This window comes from Octopus bimaculoides, chromosome 22, assembly GCF_046866305.1.
Source record: "Octopus bimaculoides isolate indiv1 chromosome 22, ASM4686630v1, whole genome shotgun sequence".
In the NCBI taxonomy this organism is placed as follows: domain Eukaryota; kingdom Metazoa; phylum Mollusca; class Cephalopoda; order Octopoda; family Octopodidae; genus Octopus; species Octopus bimaculoides.
The window spans coordinates 24,188,580-24,207,823 of NC_142949.1; the positions used below are offsets into that span (position 1 = coordinate 24,188,580).

At 37.3% G+C, this 19,244-nt stretch overlaps 1 protein-coding gene across 5 annotated transcripts in view; it reads right to left on the reverse strand.

Moving 5' to 3' along the window:
* LOC106873049 (BTB/POZ domain-containing protein 17) overlaps nt 1–19,244 on the reverse strand; it is a 58,245-nt gene that overhangs the window by 34,561 nt on the left and 4,440 nt on the right. The window contains exon 1 of one of the 5 annotated variants that reach the window (XM_089339835.1): nt 3,410–3,589. The exons of 1 other annotated variant lie outside the window; for it this stretch is intronic. Coding sequence is in view for 1 of the 4 variants with exons in the window: in XM_014920257.3 (XP_014775743.1) it covers nt 2,132–2,135 (4 nt within the window). In the remaining 3 variants the exon portion in view is untranslated. Of the gene's footprint in view, nt 1–1,033; nt 1,245–2,131; nt 2,515–3,409; nt 3,590–19,244 lie in introns of those variants that run through there. 3 more of the 5 variants (XM_052975876.2, XM_014920257.3, XM_089339834.1) reach the window with 3 other exon arrangements.

Below are 19,244 nucleotides of genomic sequence, written 5' to 3' on the forward strand. Positions count from 1 at the left end.
TGCAAACAAAACGTAGACAAAAAAATAATAATAACCAGAGTACAGAACACACAGAGGCCACATAGAGAACATTTTCCTTCATCATATATATATATATATATATATACACACATGTCTATACGGGGTATGTAGTGACGGTAATAATGAATATATAATATAGCTGATGGAGAGAAATTCCGAGGAACGTTCTGCCTACTAAATACAAATATGTTTGAGTCAGACTTTGTTATACATTCATAACTAGATTCCCTATGCTTCGCTGAGAAGGTTAATGACACAGAAACAGATCAGCTGCATTTACCGGTTGCCTTTAAAGAACAGACACGCTGTAAACACCTGCATCGTCTATATTGCTCTAAATATCGATTGGCTGGTCTTTTGGGAGAAATTTCCTTTAATGGTTTTTTTCACAAAAAAATTTTAATTTCAAACACATCTAAAGAGAGCTTGGATAACCTCATTTTATCGAATTTTTTTTTAACAAAAGTGTATTGAAATATGCGGGACACTTTTGTACTTAGTATGCAGAATGCCCTCGCCTACCCCGAAATATTTTCCACTCAGTCATCTTCATTGATCTTTTACAAATACCACACGTTTTTATTTAAAAAAAACAAACAAAGGGTGTTGGCAGTGGACCGTGAAAACTTAGAAAGTTTGTAATATTTGTGTGCGTATGAGTGCATGTACGCAATAGGTATAGGCGTGTCTGTGTGGTTAAAAAGCTTGTTTCCCAACCAGTGTTGTCTTGCGTTCAGCTCCAATGGATGATATTTTAGGCAAGTATCCTCTTCTAGAGACTCAGGCTCACCAAAGCTTTGTGAATAGATTTGGTAGACGGAAACTGAAAGTATTGTCATACACACACACATATATATGTTGATAGAAATGACAACAAAAAAACAAACAAAAGAAAGAGACCTCGATATTATATATATATATATATATATATATATAAAAGCAGCAGAAATATAACAAAAACAAAATTTTTTGTTATATTTCTGCTGCTTTTAAATAAAGCATATTACTCTACCTCTGGTATTTGAGTACTCTTTTTTCCACTTTGTTGCACATTTATGTGCTTACTCCGGTATATATATATATATATATATATATAATCCTGACACGTTTTTTTCTCTCTCCCCATTTTTTACTTGCATCTCATTATATCGAAGAGCGGAGGCTCGAAGCGTCAAAGACTTTTCCATTTTTCCCCAGCGTCAAACTAATACACCTGTTTGTTGTTCCCTCACGTGTCTGTCTTCTCTTTTCTCTGTGTGTGTATGTATGTGTATATATATATATATATATATATATATATATATATATACCTTTTACTTGTTTTACTTATTAGACTGGCCATACAGGGGCGCTGCTTTGAAGACTTTTTAGTCGAATGAATCGACCTCAGTACTTTTTTTTTTTTATAAGACTGATACTTATTCTATCGACATCTTTTACCAAACTGCTAAGTTACGGGGACGTGAACACGCCAACACCTGTCGTCAAGCGGTGATGAGGGTAAACACACACACACACACACTTTGCCTTGAATTTAATTTATCGCTCACAGTTTAAAGTTGGGACTTTATCATCTCTTCAAACTGAATACTTCGAAATTACCTCAGTCGAATTCGAACTCGCAATCGAAATTAAACTGAATGCTGCCATACATCCGCACAAAGAACACCAATTTCTCTATTATCATAGATTGAGAGACAAATAACGAGATGTGATGTTTGTGCCTTCATCAAACTGTTGCTGGCACAACTAAAACTCGTAGCAGTGGTTTCTTTCATTATCACAAATATGATGGGATTAAAACGACTCCCGTAAGTTACTTGCTTTTATTTGATTGATCCTCGATGGATGTAAGACAAAGCCGTTCTACGTACGATTTAAACTCACAACAGAAACGAAACTAAAAAAAAAATATATATATATACTTCAACGCTTTATTATTTCTGCTAATAATAAACGATTCCTTTTGACTAAGCGAACCTAAGTTACGTGAGAGGAAACTGTAATTGGTGAATTTCATGGCTTTCTTAAGAGTGTTAACGGCATCAAACGACCAGAATAATAACAATAAGAGCAACAATAAATATGATGGTAATAAATTGGATCTTACCCATAGAATACGGCAGCTTTGGGGCGGCGACATAGATGCACACTTACTCTCGTAAATTAGTCACACGGACATAAACTCACTACCCGAGAGAACGGACGCAAACACTAAACACCCACATAGATATTGTATAGAAACACCCAGTCGGCTCTGAACTGGAATATGTCTCCTCTTCGTATCCGTACAAGATAGTTTTGCTCTTCCCGAACTTCCGACATTTCAGGAAAGAGATATATATCCACACACGGAGATAAAGTAAACAAACAAAAAGAATTACAGCTGAATAGAGACAGAAATAGCAAACGAGGACAGCATGAATTCTATTAAAGGACGGCCAGAAAAGTAAAAGGGTGAGTGTTAGAGAGAGGAAGAAGAGAAAGGAAGAGAAAACAAAATAAATAGAGAGAGAGAGAGAGAGAGAGAGAGAAGATAAGAGAATATAAGAAAGATGTGGAGAAGGAAGGAGAGAGAAAGTAAGAGAGAGTTTGAGAGAAAAGAAAGAAAAAGGGTAGGCGATTGAGAGACAGAAGTACTATTGCAGGCACCATCACCACTAGCACTACAGGTTTTAATTCACCAGACACCAGCTGGAAAGTAAGTTAACCAGCTTAGTTAATGTTGATATATTAAATACTTAGACAATTAAAAGCTAGAAAGAATTGATAATAGAAAGAAGAACAAAGCAACAAAATCTATTCGGCTTTCTTTGTTGTTGCTTAGCCCCAGGCCTGCCCTAATCGAGCAAAACTTATGATCAAAGGAGCTTCTATCGTAGCAATCATCGTAACTTCTTTTCAGACTTTGGCGTATCTAGAGCTTCGTCTGTTTCTCTCTATCCCCGTCTCTTAAAATGGAAAGTAGGGTATGATTAGAGGAAGATTTAGCTACAGTTTCTAGGTGAAGTGACCTCACAGAGGCTGTCTCATTTGATTGTCTTTGTTACTTATTAATTTTGCTATTTCTTAAGTTATTTTTCTATTGTTTTCTCTCGTGTATATTTTTGTCATATCTCGTTATTCAGTAAAGCAGGGACTAAATATATAAATAAATGAAGCGTGCAAAAAAGAAAAAAAAAGAAAGGTAAAATAAGATTAATTGGTGAACAGAAGTGTGTCCTGAATTTTCGAGTAGGGTCAGAAGAGGCTATCGTCTTCATTGACCAGATGTAAGCTTCTACCAAGAAACTATTTTATATCTTCAAATATTCTTACTATTTTGAGTTCAAATCACCCAGCTTATCTTTTCCTTTCATCCTTTAAGGGTCGATAAATAAGCACTAACCATGTATTGAGTCCGATATAATCAGCTGTTCATCCCGTCCTCCCCAACCAAATGAATTTGTAGCCTTGTGTCAATGTGGACAGTGATGAGATCCTTATGGTTAACAAATTCGCTTCACAATCATGTTCCGCATTCAATTCCATTTGACACCATGAGCAAATGTCTCCGATAATATCAGGTCGACTCCAACTTCGTGAATGAAACTGATTTGCTATCAACTGTGAGGAAGTTTGTTAGGCAGACTATAAACGTTTTGTAGTGAATCCATCTTCCGGTTTAACACAACTTGGTCCTTGATTTTTTGTAGCAGAGTCTACAAATGTTGCAAGCACTGGAAGTAGGTAGCCGGTTTGGGAGAAACTAGATTTCTTTATGCGACTCTTCTACAGGTACCCCGATTTGTGTACTCGGCATTTGCTTACCTAGCTTCCATCCTCCATTCGCATTATGTGCCCCAACCATCGCAGTATCTTCTCTGTCATACTACAACCCATTCCCTCCTTTCAGTTCATTTATACTTCGTTCATGCACACTAGCATGGCACATCCAGTGAAACATGCCTGCCTTTGTATTTCGGCCTATGTCTCGCTACTGTGAAGCAGCATACTTTCACACACAAGCATCATACAATCTACCATTGACATTGAGGGAGAAGCCCTTTGCTGCTATTAAAGGTAATAGCTACCTGAACTTTCCCAACCTTTTATTCATTCTGCCTGTCATACTTTCGGAACGTCCGCTCCAAATGCTAATTTGGGTCTCTAGACAGCAAAGGTTATCTTCTAGGAAACCGTCCAGACATCTGAGAACATCTATTCTCTAAGTTTGCGTTAATGCTTGTGCACCCAATTCATACGAAAGGCACCTTCTCTGATAGCCTGCCTCTGATCTCACTACATACCTTGTGTCCATTGTTTACTAAGGGCGCACATAGAATGTTTACTGACTTCTTTTCTGGTAACTAAGCACAACTGTTTCCCTGATGCTGTAAAGAATCTGTCTGAATTCCTTCCTACTTAGTAAACTTTTGGTTTTCAATATGTTTACTTAGAGGCCCTTCAATTCTAGGTTGGGCTTCCTTGTTTGGAATTTTTATTTCAATTCTTCCACAGATTCTGCGGCGGACGTAAAGAATGTGAACCGCTTCCCCTTTCGTTATTTTTATTATTTTTTTTTTTACAGAATCCCCCATTTTCGAGTACAGAGATTCCGATCCTGCAAATAATAATAATAATAATTTAATACCCCCCACGCGCAAACTCTTCAGTTTTCACTTTTTCAAAAAAAAATTTTTTTTTTTAAGAATCATAATCTCCGTATTTTTTCTACGTATTTTGCAAAAAAAAGTGAAAATTCAAGAATTTTAAAATGCGGTTTTTTGCAGAATCAGAATCTCCGTACTCGAAAATGGGGGATTCTGTAAAAAAAAAAAAACGTCAGCATACAAGAATTTCGAAAGACAGCCGATTCCTCTGTTATAGCTTAGAGGAATATGATGAACAGGAAGGAACAGAAAAGAGAGCTCTGAAGAACTTTATAGATCTCCGTTTAACGCAAAGAACCCAAATTTAATGAAAGTCTCTACAAAAGTATAGTTTTTCCTGTCAATTACAAAAATTACGATTTTTATAAAAATTAATCAAAATGTCAGATATCTTTAAATTTATCAATTTTTTGTAATTTTAGCCAACCATTCTCAACTTTGCATCACGCAGATGATTTGTACATATTCTCATACCATCTTGGAGTAAAGGTTAGGAGCTACGGTTAGGGTTTAGAGTTAGGGTTAAGATGTGGGGTGAGAGTATAGGTTCAGGGTAAGAGCATGAGTGGCATCAAAAAATTTCATGGCAAACGTTAATTTGTTGTTTGCATTCATGAAAAATTTTCATCTTATTAATTTCTCAAAAAGTGACAATTTGTTGTGATTTTCAGTACGTTATATACAGAAGAAAAACAAACACAGCGCTTTCCATAGCGTCACAGCAGAGGTTACAGAATCGATGGATCTGATTGGTTGAAGTTAGAAAAAATTATTCCTCAAAGCTTCATAATTTTTTTTCAGTTATTTCTCCAATGAATAATTACGATTTTCATAATTAGCATTAAAAAAAAAAAAACATCTGGGTAGAAATTATCAAAACATCGGACAGTGTGCACCAAATAGAAAATATGCACACATGTTTATATGTGTGTGCATGTGTACGTACGTATGTGTGTGTTTATATATATTCGTTTACTTGTTTCAGTCATTTGACTGCGGGCCATACTGGAGCACCACCTTTAGTCGAACAAATCGACCTCAGAATGTATTCGTTGTAAACCTAGTACTTATTCTATCGGTCTCTTTTTGCCGAACCGCTAGTATATAGGGACACCCAACATCGCTTGTCAAGTAATGGTGGCGTGACAAACACAGATACACAAACACACACATACATACGACGGGCTTCTTTCAGTTTCCGTCTACCAAATCCACTCACAAGGCTTTGGTCGGGCCGAGGCTATAGTAGAAGACACTTTCCCAAGGTGTCATGCCGTGGGGCTGAACCCAGAATCATGTGATTGGGAAGCAGGCTTCTTACCACACAGCCACTCCTTCGCCTATATATATATATATATATATATATATATATATATATATATATATATATATATATATATATATATATATATATATATATATATATATATATATATATATATATATATATATATATATATATATATATATATATATATATATATATATATATATATATATATATATATATATATATATATATATATATATATATATATATATATATATATATATATATATATATATATATATATATATATATATATATATATATATATATATATATATATATATATATATATATATATATATATATATATATATATATATATATATATATATATATATATATATATATATATATATATATATATATATATATATATATATATATATATATATATATATATATATATATATATATATATATATATATATATATATATATATATATATATATATATATATATATATATATATATATATATATATATATATATATATATATATATATATATATATATATATATATATATATATATATATATAATTTTATTCAGTCAAGAAACTATACCCAATTGACTGGTTTCAAATATGGTAATTTGAATTAAAGTATTTTGTTTCTGTGATTGAACTGATTGGATGTGGAAGCAGCTGTAGGCAGGAATTTCTCTACATGAATCCGAATATCTTTGAATAAATTACGTCTGTACGTCAATTTTTCTATTTTCTTCCTTTTCTCATATATATATGTGTGTGTGTGTGTGTGTATGTATATTTGCATGCACACACACACACACACACATTCAAATGCGTTCATAAGATAGTAGAAATGAAAGTGAAACCACGAGGTTGAGACTTTATGGCGCTGAGGCAATGGGTCATACACAATGTCTCAAGTGGCACTGGCGCTTCAAAAGTGGAAGAACATCCCTGAAAGAGGATGTGCGATCTGGAAGACCTACCATGAGCTTCACCTTTGGAAATGTGGAGAAAATTCATCAGCTTGTTCATGAGGATTATCAGAGGACAATCAACAGCATTTGAGGGAGGATATTTGGTAATAGTATCCAGATCTGTGGGTCGCGAAAAATTGGATTCTTCATGACAACAATGCACTGTCACCAAGTTCTCCATACTTGTGGGTTTCTAACCGAAAGCAACTTGGTATATCTTCTGCACCCACCCTGTTCAGGTTTAGCATCTGCCGACTTCCATCTCTTCCCCAAGATGAAAATGCAGTTCAAAGGTTGCACCATTGTTGTTAAGATCCAGAGCGAATTGCAGAAGGTCCTTGACTCGTTTACGGAAAATGACTTCCAGGTCGGATTCTAAAAGTGGCAGGAATGTTGAGGCCAATGTAGTGCTGCACAAGGTGACTATTTCGAAGAAAATAATGTTAAACCTTAAGTAAATAAGTTGTCTTTTATTTAAAAAAAAATAGTCCAGGAACCTTTTGATGTGTGGCTATTTGAGTCATGAAGCACAGACTTAGAAAGGATAAACCATATTAAAAGCCTGACATGGAGTTCTGACAAGCTCATAGCATCTCATTTTGATACACATTTCATGCACTTCCCAACCACATGGTTCTGGGTTCAGTCCCACTGCGCGGCACCTTGGACAAGTGTCTTCTACTATAGCAACGGGCCGACCAAAGCCTTAGATGGAAACTGAGAGAAACTTGTTGTATGTATAAATATATATGTGTGTGTGTGTGTATGTGTTTGACCCCACCATCCCTTGGCACTGATGTTGTTCGTGTCCCTGTAACTTAGTGGTTCGGCAAAAGAATCTGATAAAATAAGTACTAGGCTTACAAAGAATAGGTCCAGGGGTCGATTTGTTCAATTAGAGATGGTGCTCCAGCATGGCTGCAATCAAATGGCTGAAACAAGTAAAAGAGTAACTGTAACTATATATATATCTATATCTATCTATATATATATATATATATATCCTTTTCTAGACACAAGGCCCGAAATCTTTGGAGAGTGGGCCAGTCGATTAGATCGATCCCAGTACACAACTTGTACTTAATTTATCGACACTGAAAGGATGAAAGGCAAAGTCGACCTCGGCGGAATTTGAACTCAGAACACGGTGCTAACGATTCTGCCAGCTCACCGCCTTTATATATATATCAGCAAGTGAATGTGAATGGGAGAATCAGTCAAAGGGAAGTAATTATTGAGATAGAAATTAAGTTCCCGCTGTTTTTTTAAATTTTGGAATTTATTGCGTTTTTAAATTTTGGAATCTATTTTTTTTTTTTCGAGAATTCTATTTTTGAATCATTTTCGAACCTATTTTGTCTTTTCTCTAGTTAATTTTTGTTTATCTTCAGATCATTAAAATGGAATATCAAGTTAAGAAAAACGAGCGTTTTCGACACCTTTTTGCTTTTAATCAAGGTTCTAAGGCCGCAAAAGCTGCTTGCAACATTTATGCTGTGTATGGAGAGGGTGCCATAGCTGAAAGAACCGCTCGTGATTGGTATACCAAGTTAAAAAATGGAAATTTTGACCTCAAAGACGCACCTCGTTCTGGCCGTCCAGTTTGAGTTCGATGAAGAACGATTAAACCAACTTTTGCACGACAATTCTCGTCAAACGACAAGGGTACTGGCAGAGAAAATGGAATGCTCCCACACTGCTATAGAGAAGCATCTTTACTCGATGGGAAAGGTTCAGAAGTATGGAGCATAGGTTCCGCATGCTTTAAGTGACAACAACAAAAATCAACGAGTCACAATCTCCGCTGGTTTGCTTGCTCGTCACCGCTCAACTCATGGACACAAGCAACGATTTCTTTACCGAATCGTTACTGGCGACGAAAAATGGTGCCTGTACATCAATATGAAGCAGCGTAAGGAATGGCTTAGCCCCGGTAAACAAGCGACACCGCGCATGAAACAAGATTTTCATCCGCGTAAAACGATGTTGTGCGTATGGTGGGACTGGGAAGGGATTATCCATTATGAATTGCTTGAAGGGAACCAAACGGTCAACGCGAAACTCGTTCAACAGATGGAACGACTCAACACGGCTATTCAAGAGAAAAGACCGGATCTTTTTTAAAACGGGGGCCACATTTTTCATTAATGTTTTACGTAGTGTTTTTGGTACCGAAAGACTTTCAAACTTCGTATACTTATCTATTTTGTGTTATAGAACAGAAAAATATTTTTGTATTCGAATTTATTTCATATAAAAAATTGTCTTATTTCGATAATTTCAACCAATCACTGACGTCCACTCAGCCGATATACATTAAGTGCCGACTACATAAACAAACGATTCTTCGTTTTATTTGCTTTTTTCATTTTAAGTTTGCTTTAACCCTAACCCTAAGCCTAACCCTAGGGTTAGGGTTAGGGTTAGGGTTAGAGTTAGGGTTAGGGTTAATTGTTTCAGAATCGTTTGTTTATGTAGTCGGCACTTAATGTATATCGGCTGAATGGACGTCAGTGATTGGTTGAAATTACAGAAATACGACAACTTTAACATGGAATAATTTATGGATTTCTCTTTTTTTTTAAGAAGACTAAGAGAAAAAGATGTTTTATATGACACATTCTACCAGTGTTCCAAGTTTCAAAGTGTTTCGTTAATGAAAAATGTGGCCCCCGTTTTAAAAAAGATCCAAAAGACCTAATCGTCAGCATGGAGTTCTTCTGCTGCACGACAACGTCCGTACTCATATCGCCAATATGACCAAGGAAGCCATTCAAACGCATGGCTGGGAAGTGCTGCCACACCCGCCGTACTCCTTTAATTTGGCACTAACGGATTTCCACCTCTTTCGATCTCTTTCAAATGCTATGCGCGGAGTTTCGTTCAATACTGGTGCAGAATTGAGAGCTTCGTTGGGTCAATTTTTAGAGTCGAAATCGGGTGATTTCTACCAAACGACGTATTGAAAATTTTGTTGAACGTTGGGAAGAAGTTGTAAACAACAAGGGTGAATACATTATTGATTAATTAGCTGTTATTTTTTTTTTTAAACCTTTTAAAAAATTTAAATTAAAAAAAAAAACGGCGAGAACTTAGTTGCCAACCCAATATGAAACCAGTGCTTTTTTTGTTTGTTTTTTTATCGGCTTGCAGAATTGAATATACATGGAAGCAATATTATTGATGTCGCACAATAATTGAATAAGAATGCAGACAAAAATGAAGATAACACACACACATACACACAATTATTACATTCTGTTATTTCACAGAGTTGGAGATGTGGTTGTCCTTGCATACAGGCTCGTCCCCAGCAACCCTCTCCAGCTGAGAATCCCTAATCTCGTGGGCTCATAGGTGCTGGTGCCATGCAAAAAGCACCCATACACGTGCCACATAAAAGCACTCAGTACACTCTGTAAAGTGGTTGGCATTAGGAAGGACATCCAACTGTAGAAACCATGCCAAAACAGACAAGGAGCTTGAATTACCCTTCAGCTGGTAAGTTTCTGTCAAACTGTCCAACCCATGCCAGCGGGGAAAATGGACATTAAATGATGATGATAAATTTCTTCTCATCAATGACTACAAGCAATATCTGGCTTGTTGTGTTCTATTCTTCAAGTGTGGCTGTGTGGTAAGAAGCTTGCTTCCCAACCACATTTCTGGGTTCAATCCCACTGTGTGACACCTTGGGCAAGTGTCTTCTACTATTATAGCCTCAGGCTGACCAAAGCCTTGTGAGTGGATTTGGTAGATGGAAACTGAAAAACCCATCATACATACATATATACATACATATATATATATATATATATATATATATATATACATATAGATAGATAGATAGATAGATAGATAGATAGATATAAGGAAAATAAGACAAGGTAGAAAATGCTAAAATAATTTTATCATGAAAAACATTTTAGTACCGGTTTCAGTCTTTGCGACTTTTTCAACTTAAAGTAAAGTATGAAGAACAATTAAATTGTGGAAAAATTAAATGAAATGTCTTCTAAAAAAATTATTTCCATAGTTTTTCAAGTGCAAGGGGCATTTTCCTTTTTTCTGCCTGTCTCTGTCTCTCTTTTTTACTCTTGTGGGTTCTAAGTAGTTAGCAGCAGCTAGTTTGATATGAATTCTTGTCTTCGATTGTTTAAGCAGTCATAGTAGTAGAGAAAGGAGGTGGCGGAGAAGAAGAAGAAGGAGTAGAAAAAGAAGAAGAACAACAACAACACTTCAAGACGTAACTCCAGAATGGCCACAGTCAAAAGACTGAAACAAGTAAAAAAATAAAAGAAAAGAGGAGACTGCAGGCAGTCTGCCATCTACAGAAAACTACGGGTTGTTAAGAGATGATGCCATTGACAAAGAGTAATACGCACAGAAGGATGAAGTTTAAAAAAAGGGAAACCAGCATCAAAGAGAAAGGATGCAGTCGGAGAACAATTGTGACCACTGGCATGAATCACCAGCGAGTGAACAAAATGATTTTTTGCATGGACAGACAAGGCACAGCTTGTGAGCTTGCTGCACAACTGGACAGTGGTTATAATGTATTAGAGAAGCCAATGGAAGACTTGAGTATTTAGTTGTGTGTACCAAGTTGTTACCTCAGTAGTTGACACCCAATCTAAATGGAAGGGTGGGAGTCTACTCAGATCTGCTGAAAGCATTTGAAGCCAATGAGAGTGTCGTTTTTTTTTTTTTCTAGTATTTTGGCAGGGGGTTAAATATAGGTGTACCTTTATGAAACGGAAACGAAAGCTCGGTACATGGAATAACATCACACCTCTTATCCAAGACCTAAGAAATTCCAAGAGCCAATGAGCAACACATACACACACACACCATGCATAAACAGAGTTACTTGACGTTTTGTGGGGTGAGAAGGATATCATTCTCCTGGAACATGGCTCTACTGAGAAAGGCAAGCAGTATACTGAGACACTCAAAGAGATTCGAAAAGCCATTGGAAGGAAGAGATGGAATAAAAATCTGGAAATTACCCATTTTCACCCTGACAATGAGTGACCATACACATCTTTGGTAACAAATCAAGCAATTGACAAATTGAGCTGGGCAGTGCTCTCTAGCCATCGTAAAGCCTGTATCTAACACCCTCTGGCTTCCACATGGTTGGTCCAATGAATGACAGTTTTGAGGGGACAATGATTTCATGACACAGACAAGGTGAAAGTGGATGTGAGAAAAGAGATACAACAGTGCACACCTGAATTTTGTCGAAGGGAATTTGAGAGCGAGGTTCAACAAAGGTGCAAATGCATTGCTTGTGTTGGAGACTATATTGAGTACTACCTTTGTATGGAGAAAGAGTTACTCTGCTGACAAGTACAATTTGAATTACCTCTGTCAGTTAATTAAAAAATTATGTCCACTTTTGAACTACCTTCGGTTCAGACTTGTATTGCTACTGTCATATTATGCAGTAATGAGTGATGCTCTTGTAGTTATTATTGGTGATGATGATGATTAAGAGAAGGAGGAATAAAGGAGAAAGGGAAGAAAAATAGGGGGAAGGGGCTGACTAATCCCACAGGTGCATCTTTGTATTAGAAAAAAAAAATAATACAATCAAAACAACAACAACAACAGCAAAAAGATATATAATTGGACAATGTAGCAGAAGTATTCCAACCAGTTTTCTGAGTTGGTAGTGATTTTGTTAATGTCGTATGAGAGAGAAAGGAGGTGGAGAGGTGTTGGATGGCTGAGGGTGGGTGTTGTGGTGGATGCAAAGGAAAAAAGATGAGCAGCGGCAGGGAAGGCAATGGAAAGAACAGTGCCACATATCAATGGATGCACTCGATCAGGGGTTTTCAAACTGTGGTCCGCGGATCACAGGGGGTTCGTGGACAGCAAATACTTTTTATGGGCAATTTGATTTTATATATGTTTTTTAATCGAAATCTTTTAATTGACAATAAACCTATTTGTTAAATACTGTTAAATAAATAAATGTAAAAATATATGTTATTTTAAGCAAATATTTATGTATAAATTTCATAAGCGTTTATAAGGGTAAAGCCTGAAATATAAAGGGGTCCGCAAATCAAAAAGTTTGAAAACCCCTGCACTAGATCACTGAGAAGACAATTGTGGTAATAGAGTTAGTCATAGATGGTGGTGGTGGTGGTGTAATGGTGGTGATGGTGGGAGGGAGCAAGAGAGAGAAGGCTACAGGCATTTATTTCACAGGACAGAAATAAGACCCATCACTCCACAAAAACCATCTGGGATCCACTAGCTGCACTTCCCCCCCACATCTACCCCCAACTCCCGTCTTTCACCTTTCTTACACTGACTGACCGCACAGTTATATCTCACCAATAGAGTCAAAGAGAGAGAGAGAGAGAGGGAAAGAGAGCATGAATAGGCAGGTATTCAGAAAAAAATTGATGTATAAAGCCTCTACTAAGGATTTATGTGTCATCATCGTTTAACATCCGCTTTCCATGCTAGCATGGGTTGGACGATTTGATTGAGGACTGGTGAACCAGATGGCTACACCAGGGTGGGTGCTTGACATGTGATGCTGGTGTGTTTACGTCCCTGTAGCTTAGTAGTTCGGCAAAAGAGACCGATGAAATAAGTACTAGGCTTACAAAGAATAAGCGCTAGGGTTGATTTGCATGACTAAAGGCGGTGCTCCAGCATGGCTGCAGTCAAATGACTGAAACAAGTAAAAGAATAACCACAGAAAGGCACACGCAAAATACGAGTGCATACAAATATATACACATTGAATTTTGTAGTCCACCTCAACACGTGTGTATTTAGTCAGAATAGTCCAGAAGTAAATATTTATTTACTTCTATATATAAATGTGAGCTTTCTTTTCTTTTCAGGTACATGACACTGCTGTCCCCCATCCCAGGGTCTTGTAGGCCCACACCTCCCACACCCTCAGAGTTGGCACACTTAATGTTGGTACACTGAATGGTAGGTCTGGAGAGATTGTTGAGATGCTTGAATGGAGATGTGTAGATTTGTGCTGCATCCAAGAAGTAAGGTGGAGAGGAAGTTCTGCTAGGTTCCTCACAGGCAAAGAACACAGATATAAGATTTTCTAGGCAGGGAACATTGACAGGGTCGGGGGTATGGGTATACTTCTTGCAGAAAAATGGGCTGATAAGGTAATCAAGATAGTCAGAATCTGTGATAGATTAGATTAGTGCTGCATCATGGGTTAGCAACCCTTATCTCGGCTTATGCCCCTCAGCCAGGGCTACCTGATGGACAGAAAGACCAATCTTATGACACCCTCTTGCAGACTACTTTGTCGACAAATGACAGGGACCTTCTCTTTGTGGTTGGTGACTTCAATGGACATGTTGGACAACATGCAGGGGTCTTCCATGGCGGACATGGAGGCTATGGTTTTGGTTCCTGTAATGAGGAGGGAACCAGGCTGCTGGAGTTCTGTGATGCAAATGATCTTATGGTTTGTAATCCTAACTTCAAGAAACCTGAAAGTCACCTATTCACCTACTGATCTGGTGGACACACTAGTCAAATTGATTACATCCTCGCCAGGAAACAAGGAAGATGACTACTTATAAATGCCAAAACCTTCCCAGGTGAAGAATGCACCCCACAACATAGATGAGTAGTTAGCGACTTCAGGATCAGGCTAAATGGATGCCCAGAAGACAACCAGCATGGAGAAGAAGGGTCTGAAAGCTTAAGGATCCTGTGAGTGGACAGAGATTTAGAGATGTATTACTCAAAGCTTATCATGAAATAGAGGAGGATATAGCATCACATGATGTGGAAGACAACTGGAGTTTCCTACAGGACAACCTGTTGAGGGCTACTGACCAGATCTGTGGATGGTGCAAAGTCCCCTCTCGACCCAAGGTAACGTGGTGGTGGAACAATGTAGTTGACAGGGCCATTAGGGAAAAGAAGCAGGCATGGAAGGACTGGAAGAACAGTGGTAGGAAGGAATTGTATCAGACTTTCAGAAGGGAAGCTAGGAGACAGGTTTACTTAGCCAGAGGGGAAGCAGATAAGAAAAAAATTGCCAATGTTCTGTGCCGTGAGGACCAAAGACTTAAAGTGTTTTGTATTGCAAGACAGTGTGTGAGAGAGAATGTGACGTCATAGAGAAATGTGTCTGCATGGATGATGGCTCACTTGCATTTAATGAGGCTGCAAAGAGAGATACTTGGAGATGCCACTATGAAAGGTTGCTAAATGAAGAGAATGAATGAGAGAAAGAGAGTCTGCTGAATGTTGACCCAACAGAGGGACCAGCTATCCGAATTGACAGTACCTTGATAGATAAAGCAAATAAGGGTATGAAGATAGGGAAATCCCCTGGCCCATCAGGAATCACTGCAGAGATGCTTAAAATATCCAGCGGTGTTGACTATAGTCTAGTCATCCGTATAGTCAATCAAGTGAAACATGAAACAGTCATACCCAATGACTGGTGTAGCAGCACCATAGTCAACTGCTACAAAAGTAAAGGTGATGCATTAGATATGAATGATTATGGAGGTATCAAGTTGTTGGATCAGGTAATGAAAGTCACGGAGAGGGTCATAGCCCAACTAATTAGGGAGAGAGTCAGTTTAGATGAGATGCAGTTTGGGTTTGTGCCAGGGAAAAGCACCACTGATGCTATATTTCTGGTAAGGCAGCTGCAGGAGAAATACCTAGCCAAAGATAAACCTCTGTACCTGGCTTTTGTTGACATGGAGAAAGCCTTTGACTGGATACCCTGATCCCTTATCTAGTGGTCAATGCAGAAACCAGGGATAGATGAGTGGTTGGTTAGTGAGAGCTATACAAGCCATGTACAGGGATGCAGCCAGTAAGGTGAGGGTTGGCAACGAGTATAGTGAAGAATTCCAGGTAGGGGTAGGGGTCCACCAAGGATCAGCCATCAGCCCCCTCTTATTCATCATAGTCCTCCAGGCAATAACAGAGGAATTAAAAACAGGATGCTCCTGGGAGCTTCTCTATGCAATGACCTTGCTCTAATAGCTGAGTCTCTATCAAAACTAGAGAAGTTTCAGGTATGGAAGCAAGGACTAGAATCGAAGGGTCTTAGAGTCAATTTAGCAAAAATCAAAGTCTTAATAACATTTACCTTGCAAAATTCACTAACAAAGTGATAAGGTGCTTCCATTTAAAACAAGACAGCTCTCAAAGGTTTGTGGTCACCGAAATTGATTGATGTATGCATATTTGTAAATGTCCTAATAGAACAAAAAAAAAATGTGTTTCATTATTCTTTACGTATGAGCATATATATATATATATATATATATATATATATATATATATATATATATATAATATAATATAAATAATATAGATACATGCATATATCCATACATATATGTACATACCTACATCTATATGTATACATACAGGCATATATGGGCACAAGACATATCACAAAAAAACGTTAAACACAATGAGAAACGAAAATATAAAAATGAAAACAGAAAACGAACTTTTTTTCGAACAACAACAAAAAAACAAACAAACAGAGAAACGAGACAGGCAACATAAAGAGTATATCCCTTCGTCGGTTATCCCTGTTCCATCTACTCCGCGTTTCAAAGGCAAGGACAATACACGAATTCGTTGGAACAGTCCTTCCCGCAAAGCAAATTAAATAAAATTTGGAATTTTTTGCGGAGGGTGAAAGTGTTATGCATTCCATATGTATATGCAGTCGTGTGCATATATTCACCTAAGCAACTCACCTCAACTGGAGAATCCCCGAAATGTTTTACAAACTTTCAATGTTTCCCTAACCGACTGTATTCGAAGAATGCAAATCAATTTGCTCTGTTCATTTTTTGGTAACCCCCATTATGTCTAGTTTCTAAAAAGTTCTGTTGTTATGTAGCCCAGTGTGATAATAGGGATAAATACATATCTGTAGCTTGGGTATAAGAGTTGTATGTTTCTTACCAGTTTTCCCCAAATTTTCTGGGCAACTGATCTGTACAGCAATGGATGACCTTTGCTCCTTGTCCCATACAACCATATCTGGCCTGTTGTGCATAGATCAGGTGACTGTTTTTATGCTAATATTCCACAAATATTCGTTAGTTTTAAAGATGTATATCCTCAATGATTCTGATGTACCTTTGGTTAGGCCAATCAGTAGTAGCCATCTCCTGTTCTTGGATAGTAAAAACATCTTGAAATGTGATGTACTTATTACAAGTCCAAGGGAGGCTACTATCCTGTCTAAGTTACTAGCATTCACCAGCCTGCAGGACATGTACTTATGCAAGACTTTCTACTGGTATGATGAGTATTTCTCTTCCAAGCCTCTGTTTAAGGAAGTCAGTCCAGTCAATCATGAACAACTATGCCTTCAGAATACTTGGTCAGCAGTTCTTACCTTATCTCATGACGCTATTACTTTCACTTTTGAGTATATGTGTGATGTATTAATTTCTTACTTTATTGTTTAGAACAGGGGTTTTCAAACTTTTTGATTTGCAGACCCCTTTATATTTCAGGCTTTACCTTAGGGACCCCCTTATAAATGCTTATGAAATTTATACATATTTGCTTAAAATAACATATATTTTTACATTTATTTATTTAACAGTATTTAACAAATAGGTTTATTGTCAATTAAAAGATTTCGATTAAAAAACATATATAAAATCAAATTGCCCATAAAAAGTATTTGCTGTCCACGGACCACAGTTTGAAAACCCCTGGTTTAGAAGATGTTTTCTAAGTGACACAATGCCGACAGCTCTGACTTCCACATCCTCTGAAGTCTGCTGATGTATTCTTTTGTCACTCTTGCTTTATTTACAGTATCAAAATATGTAACATTCTTGTCAATACCATATGATACTTGTAACATTCATTTGTGGTGATAGGAGAGATAGCCAGGCTATTGATATCCATATTCCTTGCCTGGTCAACAAACTTTCCTTATTTGACTACCAAATATGAACACTTCTCCTGACCAAACTCCATTCCTATGTCCCATGAAAATGTTGTGACCAGGTGTAACTGTCTCTCAGCATCATGAATATTGCACAAACAGCAAGAAAATTGATATGTTGTGGGAGAGAAATGTGTGCAGAAGGACAATGGCACATCTGCATTTAGTGATTCTTAAAAGAAGGCGGCATAGAAGTGCTAGTATGAAACGTTATTAAATGTGGAGAATGCATGGGAGAAAGAGAGTTTCCTTAATGTAAACCTGACAAAGTTTCCAGTCACTCATGTTGAAGGTAGTTTTATAGGTAAAGTGATTAAGAAAATGAAGACTGGGAAAGCCCCTGGTCCACCAGGAATTACTTCTGAAATGCTTAAAGTAGGTGAAGTCACTCATATAGTTAATCAGGTTGTACAGGAAGGCATAGTGCCCAGTGATTGTGATAAAAGCATCATAGTCAACTATTACAAGGGTAAAGGAGATGCCATAGAAAGAAGTAGGGGTATCAAATTACTGGACCAGGTTGGACCAAGTTATGAAAGTTACAGAAAGAATCATAACCCAATTAAGTAGAAAGAGAGTTCACCTAGATGAGATGCAGTTTGGTTTTGTGTCAGGGAGAAGTACCAACTGATGCCCTTTTTATAGCTCACCAAAAGTAAACCAATGTACTTAGTATCCATTGACCCGGAGAAAGCCTTTGACAGGGTGCGTCAATTCTTCACCTGGTGGTTACTGTGAAAACCAAGAGTAAATGAATGGCCCTAGTGAGATCCAGTCAAGCCACGTAAAGGGATGCTGTTAGCAAAATGTGAGGTAACAATGAGTAAAGTGATGAATTTAGTGTGCAAGTAAGTGTTCATCAGGGTTTGGTTATCATTCCCCTCATATTTATCATGGTCCTCCAGGACATAATGGAGGAATTTAAGATCAGTTGCCCACAGGAACTCCACTATGGTGATGACCTTGTTTTTATAACTGAAAGTGTACAAGAATTAGAATTAAAATTCCAAGTGTGGAAACAAAACTTGGAATCAAAGGGTCTTAAGCAAGAATTAGCAAGAAATAATCTGAATGCTAAAAGATTAAAGGTAGTGAACAAATAGAAGGTGGTTGGATATTTGAGATGACAACCAATGTGACTAGAGATGCATCAGAAATGTGGTGTGAGTGAGTGCATGTATGGACAATAGTTGTTGATTGAAAATATTGACATCTGCCATCAGCAAAAAAAAAACAAGCAGGTACCCTAAAATGGTGGGAATCTCAGGATTTTGAGTTTCATATACATGAGATGATAGGAGACAGAAAGAAAGTGGCATATAAATACAGAGATAT